Genomic DNA, 13,223 nt, shown 5'->3' on the forward strand with positions numbered 1-13,223 from the left:
GATGTCATCACTTGACTGCTAAAACAAAATGAATACCTTGCATTTTAAACTAGCTGTTTACATGTATGTATTTCTTATAATGTACAAACATTTTGTTTGGTGAATTTAAGTGAAGTACTCCTGGTTGACTCTCTTCTCTCCCTCAGGTCCGTTGCTCAGGTCCCGGTTTGGAGAAAGGCAAGGTTGGCGAGACCGGCCAGTTCGTGGTGGACTGCACCAACGCCGGTCCAGCTGAGCTGACCATCGAGATCATCTCTGACAACGGTACCGAGGCTGAGGTGCACATCCAGGACAATGGAGACGGCACCTACACCATCACCTACATTCCCCTTTACCCCGGCGCCTACACCCTCACCATCCGCTACGGTGGCCAGGATGTGCCAAACTTCCCTGCCAAGCTCAATGTGGAGCCAGCTGTGGATTCCAGTGGGGTGAAGGTGTTCGGACCTGGTGTTGAAGGCAAAGGTAGTGTATCTGATAACCTGAGTTTTAGTCAAATCTTTCCCACTTTCTATTTTTTAAACATAAGTTCCTGAAGGGTTCCCTGGGTTGTCATTTGAAGAATGACTTCTTCTGCTACTAAATTCTGCCCAGGATCCTTGTAATCTTTGGATGTTATAGCTGTTGTGTTATTTTCTGTCCCAAAGGTGTGTTCCGTGAGGCCACTACAGACTTCACTGTGGATGCCCGAGCTCTTACCAAGAGTGGTGGCAATCACATCAAGACCTGCATCAACAACCCCTCTGGCAACCGCACTGATGCCCTGATCCAAGACCTCGGGGATGGCACCTACCAAGTGGAGTACACTCCCTATGAAGAAGGTCAGACTGCTTATTGTAACTCCATCTTACGCTGATTGTAACTTTGTTATAGTTGTTTGGTAACTTAATTATAGTTGATTTTTACAATCTCATGTGATCGTTATCTACTGTTGTACAACACTGTTGTTTATGTGTTTCAGATGCATGTTGTCCTGCAGTGCTCAATGTTTACATCTTTTTGCTGTCAAGCAGACCTGTTTACTGTGTCTTGTTCGTCTGTCCCCTAGGTATGCACAGTGTGGAGGTTGCCTATGACGATTCCCCAGTGCCCAAGAGTCCGTTCCGTGTGGCCGTGACGGAGGGTTGCGATCCTACCCGCGTTCGTGTTCATGGACCCGGGCTGAAGTGTGGCATCACCAACAAAAATAACCAGTTCACCGTGGAGACCCGGTAAGAGGGCTAATCCTACTTCACGTCTGATAGTTAATAGTTTTTCAGTTATACATCCCATACCTTATCTGCTGGGGTGTCAATAAATATTTAGATTGTTCCTCAAAATCTGAGTGTAGGATACAGTGTTTCCACTTACTGTAAAGTATTTAGATACTTTTAATACTTAAAATACTTTCTCCTTAAATTACCCAATAACACAGTTTAGTAGAGCGCGTCGTTTGACCCGACGGGTTTATGTGTAATAATAGTAATAATAATAATAATAATAATTTATTTGTGTGTTATCTCCATAGTGGGGCAGGCACAGGAGGTTTGGGCCTGGCAGTGGAGGGACCCTCCGAGGCAAAGATGTCCTGCGTTGATAACAAAGATGGCAGCTGCTCTGTCGAGTATGTCCCTTACGAGCCAGGCACCTACAACCTGAACATCACATATGGAGGCCAGCCAATCACAGGTCAGTATCTGCCCCATATGGTTAATTACAATTTCAGCTAATGTTGCCATATGTCACACTCACATTACCATCTGCGACTAGGAAAACTTCATGTGACTGCATAGAGACCCACTGCCATTCTGCCCACTGGCAGTCTTTGCTGCCCTTAATAACTCGTTCACAATTAGTGTTCAGCACATTACTACACAACCTTTGTCGATTGACAATGGCTGACTTTTAACTTACTATGCACTCTCTGTGTTTGCTCCTGCAGGAAGTCCTTTCTCTGTACCTGTCCATGACAAAGTTGATGCCACTAAGGTCAAATGCCAAGGTCAGGGAATTGGAAACAATGTGCGGGCCAACATCCCACAGGTCTTCACTGTGGATGCCAGCAAGGCTGGTGTGGCTCCTGTCCAGGTCCGAGTACAGGGCCCCAAAGGTTAGACTCGAATTACACTCACATATAATATAATACAAAATAATAATAAAAAGTTCTACTGGAATATGACAAACTGTCAGTCATAATGGCTGATGCTGACAAATTAGCAGTTTGTTTCTTCCATCTTTGGCTGTTCCACACATGGCCATTGGGATGCTTTAGTTTGGACTCTGACGTCCTTTCTCCTATTTGGATTGACATGTATGACTGTATTTAAAGAGTGTACTGAGTGTCTATTTTTGCATTGCGATAAATGATTGGATTGCGTGCCTGTAGGAGTGGTTGAGCCAGTGGAGGTGGCTGATAACGGCGATCAGACTCATGCCGTGAGCTACGTGCCAACCAGAGAGGGCCCCTACTCCATCAACGTGCTCTACGGGGATGAGGAGGTTCCACGCAGGTGAGTACACGTCCACACATCACCTGTCCATCCACACACAGTACCAGTCCATCCACACACAGTACCAGTCCATCCACACACATCACCAATCCATCCACACACACTACCAGTCCATCCACACACACTACCAGTCCATCCACACACACTACCAGTCCATCCACACACACTACCAGTCCATCCACACACATCACCAATCCATCCACACACACTACCAGTCCATCCACACACACTACCAGTCCATCCACACACACTACCAGTCCATCCACACAGGCCCGTAGAGAATACCCCCGCAGCCCCCGCACCGCGGGGGGGCCTCGCAGGGTTGGGGGGCCTCGCGTGGCCCCCACCCAAAAAAAAAAATATATATATATATATATATTTTTTTTTACATTACATGGGATGCAATACAATAGGCTAGTTTAACCAATTCGAAGGTCACGACCATCTAGTTCATTAAACACAACTTTACTCATAACAATGCCTTTTAAGCATAAAAGTGGAAGTAGAAAAAGGCAAGAGAAACAGAGAGTCAAACAACACTTAGTTAATTGTGTACACACCCATCACTTCTGATATACGTTAGGTTATATCGATAACCAATTTTTTTTTTACGATAACCAACATTTTTTGGGGGGGGGGGCGTTCGGGACGGGGGGGGGCCTCTCAGGGTTATTCTGCAGGGGGGCCTCACACGTTTCCTTTACGGTACATCCACACACACCACCAGTCCATCCACACACACTACCAGTCCATCCACACACACTACCAGTCCATCCACACACACTACCAGTCCATCCACACACACTACCAGTCCATCCACACACACACTACCAGTCCATCCACACACATCACCACTCCATCCACACACACTACCAGTCCATCCACACACACTACCAGTCCATCCACACACACTATCAATCTGATAATCATCATCGAAGCATGTTATGCATTTGTCTGTCAGTTGCAGTTTTTTTCTAAATTGTATTATTTTTGCTCTCACTCTCACTCCTTTCCTTTCTCTCACCCTCTCTTACATTTTCTTTCTTCCCCTCTCCCTCTCCTTCCTTTCCTGTCTTTACCTGCCCTAGTCCCTACAAGGTGAAGGTTCTGCCCACCCATGATGCCAGTAAAGTGCGTGCCAGTGGTCCTGGTCTCAACACAACCGGTGTGCCCGCCAGTCTGCCAGTGGAATTCACCATTGATGCCAAGGATGCAGGCGAGGGCCTGCTGGCTGTTCAGATCACTGTAAGTGCCCAGAGGCAAAGCACAGCCTCACACTCACTCATATTAGAGGAAGATTTAGCTCCGCGCGCCAAGTGTCGGTGAAACACCTCAAGCAGAAACCTTTGCAGGAGAGTGTCATGGTTTGGGATGTTTAGTTAAAAGTGTGTAAGCGATCAAGAAAAACTGTAAATGTATCCGTTATATCAAATTTGATATCCTTTATTTTCTGACCTGAAGGACCCAGAAGGGAAACCCAAGAAAGCCAACATCCGGGACAACCAGGATGGAACATACCTGGTGTCCTACGTGCCGGACATGACCGGCCGCTACACCATCCTCATTAAGTACGGCGGAGACGAGATCCCCTACTCCCCGTACCGCATCCGAGCCCTGCCCACAGGAGACGCCAGCAAATGCACTGTCACAGGTAGGTTTCACACTGATGCCAGATCAGTTATAAACCCGTAGCAGCCATACAATGCAAATAGCATTGAACTGATAATCAGATATAATGGGTTCATCTAGATTGTTCTAGATTGTTCTAGATAGAACAGGGGTGTCCTGGGCTTTGTCAGTACAATCAATCACAAGTTATAGTGCGATCACTGGGCCGAATCAATGATGCCCTTGAGGAAGGTCAGACTGCAGAGGTAGGTGTGCAACATTAGAGCATAATCTAAATGCTGCGAATGCACTCCTCTGTTTTACAATAAAGACAAGTGAGGTTTTATTTATCTATTACATTGGTCACCATTAGAAAAAGACACTGACACTAAAACATTTTCAAATGAGAGGCTGCATTCACATACATTATATTTGTGTTATAGTGAGAACAATGTTTCTTTGCGTGTCTTGTGTATGCATGTGTGAAAATACTGTGGATATATTTTGTCTGCTGCTATCTATACCTCCACAAGGACACACCAACTGTTGTGCGGTGCTGCTCACGTTGCCATCACATTCTCATCTGATTTTGGTTATTCTTTCATTTTGTTCTTTCGGAGCACATTTGTTTATCTTATCACACTGATTTGTACTCTTCACTTTTTCGCTCTCCTGCTGCTCACGTTTCTCAGTCTCAATCGGAGGTCACGGTTTGGGTAAGCGCTTTGAAAAGATGTCTTGTTTTGGTGTTTTTTATTTTACCTCATTTTATTCATTTTTCTTGCATGGAGAATGGCTCACTCCCTTTTTTATGCCGTCGAAGAGCCTGTCCTCTCACTTTACCAATCCTCTCTCTCCTCTTTCTGACCAAACAACCAACGATAATTTACGACAAAGTTTTCCGTTTGTATATAAATTAACTTCAGCTCCAGCATCTCCCTTTTAACAATGTAGTGTTCTCTCTCTCTGACAGTAAAGCAAACCAGTGGGTATTTTTTATCTGTTTCTCCCTGTTTCTTTGTGTCCCTGCCTCCCCTGCCGGAGGTATTTTAATCAAACGCATGTGGACTAGTGACGGGAGACTAATGACTAACCCTGTTTCTGCTCTGCTAGGCTGGTATGGTGGAATGTGCATCGTGGGTTAATTGACTCAGACAGTAATCAAGACTGAAGACCTTTTTACTGACATACTATAGTGCCATGTGAGAAGTATCAGTGGTAGACATAACAAGAGCGGTCAAAGAACTGAGGGAGCGGACCAGGAGAGAGCGACACATCTAAAATTAGAAAATGTTATACGATGTTGGACACACGCACACACACACACACACACACACACGCACACACACGCACACACACACACACACACACACACAGACACTCACACACACACACACACACACACACACACACACACACACACACACACACACACACACAAACTCAGAATCACACACAAACTCAGAATCACTCACACTCAAACACACACACACACACACCATTACGGTTGGAGGGGGGGGGGCAAACATTTGCGGACAGAAGGGATGAATAAATCTTGGCTGTGAAGTGAACTCGACTCTCCTCAGCTCTGTCAGGGTCTTTGTAAGCTCTGGCTGCACATAGTTGGCAACACTTAGCTGAGTATAAATGCCACAAAGAGCTGGATACCAAACACTTCTTTTGATAGAAGTAAATTGCTTTAAGTAAACAATTTAAAAACGCCAACAAAAACACGTTCTGTCCACAGGTGCTGGTGTTGGGCCCACCATTCAGATCGGAGAGCAGACAGTCATAACAGTGGATGCAAAGAATGCAGGGAAGGGCAAGGTCACCTGCACGGTGTGCACCCCCGATGGAGCTGAGGTGGATGTTGATGTTGTGGAGAATGAGGATGGAACCTTTGACATTTTCTACACCGCACCACAGCCCGGGAAGTACGTTATCTGCGTGCGCTTCGGAGGAGAGCACATCCCCAACAGTCCATTCCAGGTCACGGTATGTATGGACCCACAAACCCTTGCTTTCAAAGACCTCTTACAAATCCACTCCCCTAAACGAAACTTTCATTTCAGGACAGTCAGACATACAGTGTTCACTGATATTTTAAGGCGAAAGTTTGACCAAGTTTGAAAGTTTTAATGTTGTGTAGAGTTGACATTTATGCATATGTATGACATTTATGCAATTTGCATATGTATGCACTTCTGTACATTTACTATAAAACATTCCTGGTGTGATCTTCATGAGGATTCTAGATTCTTGTGTGTGGGAAACCCTCTGTTTGAATTCAGTGCTTACTCACACATCCTGCTGAACAGTCTGAGAAAAATGACTTTCCTGCCAGCTTCCTGATGGTCCAGACACTGTGTCACTGTGATTGTGTGTGTGTGTGTGTGTGTGAATGTACGGGATTTCACCGTCACCTTGTTCTTTCGCTCTAACCCAGGCGTTGGACGGTGCCCCCACCGAGCAGCTCATGCAGCAGACCCAGGTCCCGCAGTACGCCTACGCGCCCAACATGGGCCAACCCTGGGTACTGACCTGCCCCCATCCTCTCTCTCCTCTCCTCTGCTCTCCTTCTCCCTCACCCTGCCTCCTGACATCCTTAGTGTCCTGTGTGTGTCTCCCTGCAGCATCCTCACTCGTGTTATGTCTCATGTTATGTCTCGGGTTTCTCTTGCACAGTTCAACTGAAATCTCTGCAGGTGCAGGTGGGAGTTCAGCTGTCCAGTTCTGCTTTTCTAAATAACCGACTTGTACTTTGGGGTTTGGGGGGGGGGGGGGGGGGGGGGGTGGTTTCAAATTAACCAGATTACCAGCGTAGGTCCCATTGGTGAGATGGCAGCCATTTTGATGTCAAAGTGAATGTGGTGGTGGCTGGAAGGGAGGGGGGAAACCCACATTTAACAAAATGGCTTCCAGACCAAACTGGAGAACTCGTCTTTGTTTGTTTTCCTCTTTTTGTTGGGTGCTGGTCTTTGAATTGGTCTTCCGTTTCCTGGTTTTAGAAGGAAGGCATCAGTCCACTTTTGCTTGTCTGTCCTCAACACTCCTGTCCTGTTTGTGCTTGGCTTCGTCCCCACTCCCCTTACCAACTAGCCAGTCTGCTTCCTCGTGTTCTCTATGTTGTAACATTGTTCTTTCTCACAGTTGGTGGTTGCATCGTCATTGTCCGTCATCATCATCATCATCATCGTCGTCATGATCATGATCGTCATTATGATTGTCATCATTATCATCGTCCTTTCTTTTTCCCTTCATCTCGTTTCATTTTTGTCCTGTGTGAAAACTAAATCCCATCCTTTTCAGCCATCTTGTCTGCCCAGTTCTCTCATTTGTCTTGACTTGTTTGGATTGTTTAGCCTGATTTGTCTGAGTTGCAGAGAACATTGCATTTACATTACAGCTCCATAATTTATATATTTCCATAATTCCATAATTCCATATTTATTTTAGCATTTAACCAGAAATTTACATTACATTCCCATTCTGCTGAACAAAACTGTCACCGTGGCAAATCTGTTTTCTTGTCATCCTGCAAAACATATAATGAGAACTAAGAAAACCACTGAATCCTTTATTTTTCGAGACAAAAATATTAGTTCTCCTGTAGGCCACAAGAGTCTGAGAGTAGGTTTTGCACCAGCTGTGCCTCACATCCCCTGATGTGACCAGTAGTGGTGGAAGTTGGCACTCAGCTCTCAGTGTTTATCTCCACTGCAGGCGACCGACAGGCCCATGGGCATGAACGGGCTGGATGTGGCTGGGCTGCGACCTTTCGACTTGGTCATTCCATTCACCATCCAGAAGGGAGAGATTACAGGTCAGTGTGCTTCCCTGAACACGTCCCCATCAAAGAGGACAACAATGGCACTGGGGATTTGGCGTGCGCGTTTGTGCGAAGGCGTGTGTGTGTATGTAAACCCCCAATGTATCCATTCTTTTAGGCGACGTGCGAATGCCATCTGGGAAAGTGGCCAAGCCTGACATCACGGATAACAAGGACGGCACTGTCACAGTGAAGTATGCCCCTACAGAGGCAGGCCTGCATGAGATGGACATCAAATATGACGGCATCCACATCCCAGGTCAGACAAGCAGCTATGGCCACAAAATAAACAATGTGTATTAAAGCATAATACAGCTCAGTAGAGACTGGAACTGTCTGTATATTTGAGTGAGTTCTCTCTGTATGTGCTAACACTAACTCTTCAACATTTGTTGACTTAGGAAGTCCACTGCAGTTCTATGTGGACTATGTCAACAGTGGCCATGTGAATGCCTATGGCCCAGGGCTTATCCATGGCATGGTCAACAAGCCTGCGGTCTTCACTGTCGACACCAAGGACGCTGGAGAAGGTAATAGAGTTCTGCACAATGATCACCATAGAGTTCTGCACAATGATCACCATAGAGTTCTGCACAATGATCACCTCTCTTTCTGCACACTACAGATACAAGAAATTGCTTATATTTGACCATTCAATTTGTTTTCCAGCAAGTAATGTGTATAGTCTTGCATTTCTTTTACATGATGTAATTCTGACCTCAGAAATCAACTGACTCCATAAACATAAAAGTAGCACTTTAAGTTTTTCCTTCATATACGTAGTATATAAGTAACATTTTGAATGTTTTATGTTAACTAAATAAGAACTTCCATTTCCTTTTTAATGAGATATAGTGACTTGACGCACCAGATATAATTTCTGTTTTGCATCATGTTAGGTGGTCTGTCTCTGGCCATTGAGGGGCCCTCCAAGGCCGACATCAGCTGCACTGACAACCAAGATGGCACCTGCACAGTCTCATACCTGCCAGTGTTGCCTGGGGACTACAACATTCTGGTCAAATACAACGACAAGCACATCCCAGGCAGTCCATTCGTAGCCAAGATCACAGGTCAGTCAAGGCAGGGGCATTTTGGTTTGTCATTGACGTTTGGAAGGTTTAGGTTAGTGCTTAAGCAGGTTTGGGAGGCTTAGGTCAGTGGTTTAGCAGGTTAGAGGTAGGTTAAGTTGAGGTGGGAAGGGAATTTAACCTGTACAGCTATTCTACTTGAGTTGCTTTGGGTAAAAGCATTTGCTAAATGAATACAGGTTAATAATTGTAAAGGAAGGCCAGGGCAAATTGAACAGTAAGTGTTGCTCTTCTAGAGGAAGTCTTCCATTGCTTTTCCTTGGGTCTCTCTGATGTCATCACCATGTGCCTCTTTCTCCCCTCGGGCTGTGTGTTCCCAGGCGATGACTCCATGCGCATGTCTCACCTGAAGGTGGGCTCGGCCGCAGACATCCCTCTGGACATCGGGGAGTTGGATCTGAGCCAGCTGACCGCCTCTCTGACCACTCCCTCTGGCCGAGAGGAGCCGTGCCTGCTCAAGTTGCTCCGCAACGGCCACGTGGGTGAGTCTGGGAGCGAGGGAGAGCGGGAGAAGGGTATGAGGAGGAGATGGTGATATGGAGAAATGATAGCAAAAGAACATTAGAAGATATCAAAACACCACAGCAGGTGTAGGGAGTAAAGGCAACTTACTGCCTCACCAACAGGGATGCAGTTATAGACACTAGATCATGTTCTGTTTAAGGTGATGTATTATAAGTTTATAGAAGAGTGTAGTTTTCTCAGTATTTTCTGTGGGTATATTTCATGGGTGATTAAGGGGGGGTATGCAGATGGGTATGAGAAGCAGAAATTGATGAATACATTGTAGCAGAGGTAGATTAGAAGATTATAGATCTTCACACCATATGCTTGTCAGGGAGCAAGTCCGCTAACTGTAGATTCACTACGTAGGAGGAACGTTATTGTAGACACTATTTCACTGTTTTGTCAGTTTGTAAGCAGAGAGAGCAATTTTCTCATCTTATTCAGAAAAAAAGGAAGAACTGGAACAATGGGATTCTTGAAGAACAAACATTTCCATGTATTAATTTGTTTTCATTTGTTTGTTTTTTCAGGTATCTCCTTCGTGCCCAAGGAGATCGGCGAGCACCTGGTGAACATCAAGAAGAACGGCCGGCACATTCCCAACAGCCCCATCTCAGTCATGATCAACCAATCAGAGATCGGAGACGCCACCCGCGTGCATGTGTCTGGACAGGGCTTGAGCGAGGCTCGCACGTTCGAGCCAGCCGAGTTCATCATTGACACCCGTGATGCAGGTAGGGCGACACTCAAAGTTTTGTCGGTCTGGAGCTAAGCATTTATACAGAGACCCTGTCATTTACACATCTCCAGTACCTTAGCATTCATTGTCGAAAGTTGTACTTTTCCGTTACATTTTATTATACGTAGACTTAAGAACTACATACTTTACCCTTATAATTAATGTATCACAAATAATACATAGATACATACTGATTTTCTACGCCCATGTTTTACAAGGTGCACTTTCTGTTAGGGTTAGGTTTGTCATGTACAGTACAATGTATAAAAACCCTCAATTACTAGACTTACACAAGGACATTGTACCTAGGCTTATGTGCACACTATAAAAAACGATCAAATCTATCTACGCATGCTCATTCTGTCCTGTGTGCTGTAGGTTATGGCGGTCTCAGTCTGTCCATCGAGGGTCCTAGTAAAGTGGACATCAACACAGAGGACCTGGAGGACGGAACCTGCAAAGTCACCTATTGCCCCACTGAGCCAGGAAATTACATCATCAACATTAAATTTGCTGACCAGCATGTCCCAGGTGCCAGTCTTGACACTTAAACCATTATGAATATGAATATATGAATGAATGAATATATTTAATTTATTTAATATATGAGCATATTTAATTTAACTGACTGCATTGTTTTATTGAAACCCCTGTTCAGGATAACACTGTAAAGGCAAATCTGGTGATTGCAATATAATGCCAAGTCTGGCCTTTATAGTATTATGTCCTAAATTTTGTCCCCTTTGCTGCTGTCTCTTGTGACACAGGAAGTGCTTTCACTGTGAAGGTCACCGGAGAGGGCAGGATGAAGGAGAGCATCACCAGGAAGAGAAGAGCCGCCTCTGTGGCTAATGTAGGCAGCCAGTGTGACCTGAGTCTGAAAATCCCAGGTAATTCTCATGAAGATCAGTCATATTTATGGATACCACTGTAACTTTTTTCACCATCATTCAACAAAGAAATAGGAAAATCCATGCGCAATCTTATGTCCTCTTTCTCAAAAATGATATCCTTTTCACTTTTCCATCACATAGAGATCAGCATAGCTGACATGACCGCCCAGGTCACCAGTCCTTCCGGAAAGATCCACAAGGCAGAGATCATGGAGGGAGAGAACAACACCTACTGCATCCGCTTCGTCCCCACAGAGATGGGCGTGCACACAGTCAGTGTGAAGTACCAGGGCCAGCACGTCCCTGGGAGTCCCTTCCAGTTCACAGTGGGGCCACTGGGAGAGGGAGGGTCCCACAAGGTCCGCGCCGGAGGCCCTGGACTTGAGAGGGCAGAGGCCGGAGCTCCAGGTATAAAAGCCTGCCATGTCTTAGGAGTGGCGTCTCTTCCTCAAGTCAGTGTTATCAGTATTGTCTGTCTGTGTGGTTAGGTGTGTGTGTGTGTGTGTGTGTGTGTGTAAAGGAAAATGGGGCTTATATCACTGTGTGTTTGTTGAGCCAGGGAGGTGTGTGTGTGTGTGTGTAGAGGACAAGGAATACAAATTAGCATGAAAATGAAATACATTTCTTTGTGAAACTTGAATTTGAAGAGAGAGGCTGTATGTATGTGTATATGTGAAATGAGAATGGGTAAGTGAACACAAAGTGACCCCTTGCCATATTTTAAATAATCAATTTTCTTGTGGTGCAGCTGAATTCAGCATCTGGACTCGTGAAGCTGGTGCTGGAGGTCTGTCTATTGCTGTCGAGGGCCCCAGCAAAGCAGAAATCGCCTTTGAGGACCGCAAGGACGGATCCAGTGGCGTCTCTTACATTGTCCAAGAACCAGGTAAAATGTTTGTTTCTAAAGATCAATGTATTGATTGGTATCTTGAGAAACTGATTGATTCTTTGAGAAACATACTGCCAAGAACAAAGGTCAGTCTCAATATTAATGCTAATACTACAACTATTGCTTATAATGGTAGTAATTTTTACTTGTATCATACGAATATGCAGTCAGTGAAGCTAAGAGCCTTCTAAGGACATAAAACAACTTGATTGATCTGTGTTCATTCCAGGAGACTATGAGGTTTCCATCCGCTTCAACGACGAGCACATCCCCGACAGCCCCTTCGTGGTGCCAGTGGCCTCGCCGTCTGACGACGCCCGCCGTCTTACTGTTGCCAGTCTTCAGGTGAGGCTTCGAGAAAAACAGACAATTGTCCACCCAAAACGAGCCCCAGACCACCCATAACACAGCAGCTCCCTCCTCAGCCAGGGAATCAAGGCAGCTCTGCCAGTGCAGACAGTCAATGGGTAATGGTGATGTGGATGAGGAAAGTCGGTTACTATAGCTTAGAGATACTGTACTAAACCTATAAAATGGGGAATTATCATAAAAGAGATTATTTTTACCATGTCAAGATTTACTTCCACTATTCCAACCAGTTTATGAACAGTGCTATGATGTAGGGGATAATGGCAGACGAGGTGTCCCGTTTTAAGAAAATATCAGCCGTCAGACACGTATTAAGGCAAGCAGGCATAGCCTCAAAGGAAAGATTTTGTTCAGTTTAAAAAGAAGCTAGCTTTCTGATGCAATGCTTACTTGCTTGCGAGTTCTCCAGATAACTTCCAGTTATTTCGGAGATTCAACTGTTTACCTGAGATTTCCTGTTAGAAAAAAATATTGGGACACCTGCCTACCAACCAGAAAGGAGTATTTCTCATCTCCGGGGTATAATACGAATTAAGGCATATCCATGATAGGGGCCATTTGCCCTTCAAAAAGACCTAAAGCAGCAATTAAGCAATGAAGGTCAATCTTCAGACATCCTGCAATTTTAGGTGATTGCTTCAGGCGGCACTCTAAGTGATGTTTATTAAATTGGGGTGTTAGAGGTCAAGCAAAATGGCGGTAAACAGCCTTAAAGGTATAGCATTCAGCGCACCCGGGCCAGTTCCGGGCCACCTCCTCTCGAGAGTCGGCTGCTCCCTGTGTGGGCCGCTGCTGTGTTCATGGGTGGT

At 45.3% G+C, this 13,223-nt stretch overlaps 1 protein-coding gene across 8 annotated transcripts in view; it reads left to right on the forward strand.

Moving 5' to 3' along the window:
• flna (filamin A, alpha (actin binding protein 280)) overlaps window positions 1-13,223 on the forward strand; it is a 41,726-nt gene that overhangs the window by 24,772 nt on the left and 3,731 nt on the right. For 2 of the 8 annotated variants that reach the window (XM_080854573.1, XM_080854575.1), the window contains exons 22-43: window positions 147-465; window positions 648-821; window positions 1,049-1,211; window positions 1,508-1,668; window positions 1,922-2,089; window positions 2,366-2,489; window positions 3,578-3,734; window positions 3,951-4,140; window positions 4,790-4,813; window positions 5,845-6,092; window positions 6,544-6,630; window positions 7,821-7,920; window positions 8,045-8,185; window positions 8,328-8,456; window positions 8,826-8,999; window positions 9,338-9,499; window positions 10,055-10,258; window positions 10,642-10,794; window positions 11,031-11,153; window positions 11,298-11,564; window positions 11,905-12,042; window positions 12,275-12,390. In XM_080854573.1, the coding sequence (XP_080710699.1) occupies window positions 147-465; window positions 648-821; window positions 1,049-1,211; window positions 1,508-1,668; window positions 1,922-2,089; window positions 2,366-2,489; window positions 3,578-3,734; window positions 3,951-4,140; window positions 4,790-4,813; window positions 5,845-6,092; window positions 6,544-6,630; window positions 7,821-7,920; window positions 8,045-8,185; window positions 8,328-8,456; window positions 8,826-8,999; window positions 9,338-9,499; window positions 10,055-10,258; window positions 10,642-10,794; window positions 11,031-11,153; window positions 11,298-11,564; window positions 11,905-12,042; window positions 12,275-12,390 (3,522 nt within the window). The remainder of the gene's footprint in view (window positions 1-146; window positions 466-647; window positions 822-1,048; window positions 1,212-1,507; window positions 1,669-1,921; window positions 2,090-2,365; window positions 2,490-3,577; window positions 3,735-3,950; window positions 4,141-4,789; window positions 4,814-5,844; window positions 6,093-6,543; window positions 6,631-7,820; window positions 7,921-8,044; window positions 8,186-8,327; window positions 8,457-8,825; window positions 9,000-9,337; window positions 9,500-10,054; window positions 10,259-10,641; window positions 10,795-11,030; window positions 11,154-11,297; window positions 11,565-11,904; window positions 12,043-12,274; window positions 12,391-13,223) is intronic. The other 6 variants (XM_080854576.1, XM_080854580.1, XM_080854574.1 and 3 more) reach the window with 3 other exon arrangements.

This window comes from Sprattus sprattus (genome assembly GCF_963457725.1).
Source record: "Sprattus sprattus genome assembly, chromosome: 16".
NCBI lineage: Eukaryota > Metazoa > Chordata > Actinopteri > Clupeiformes > Clupeidae > Sprattus > Sprattus sprattus.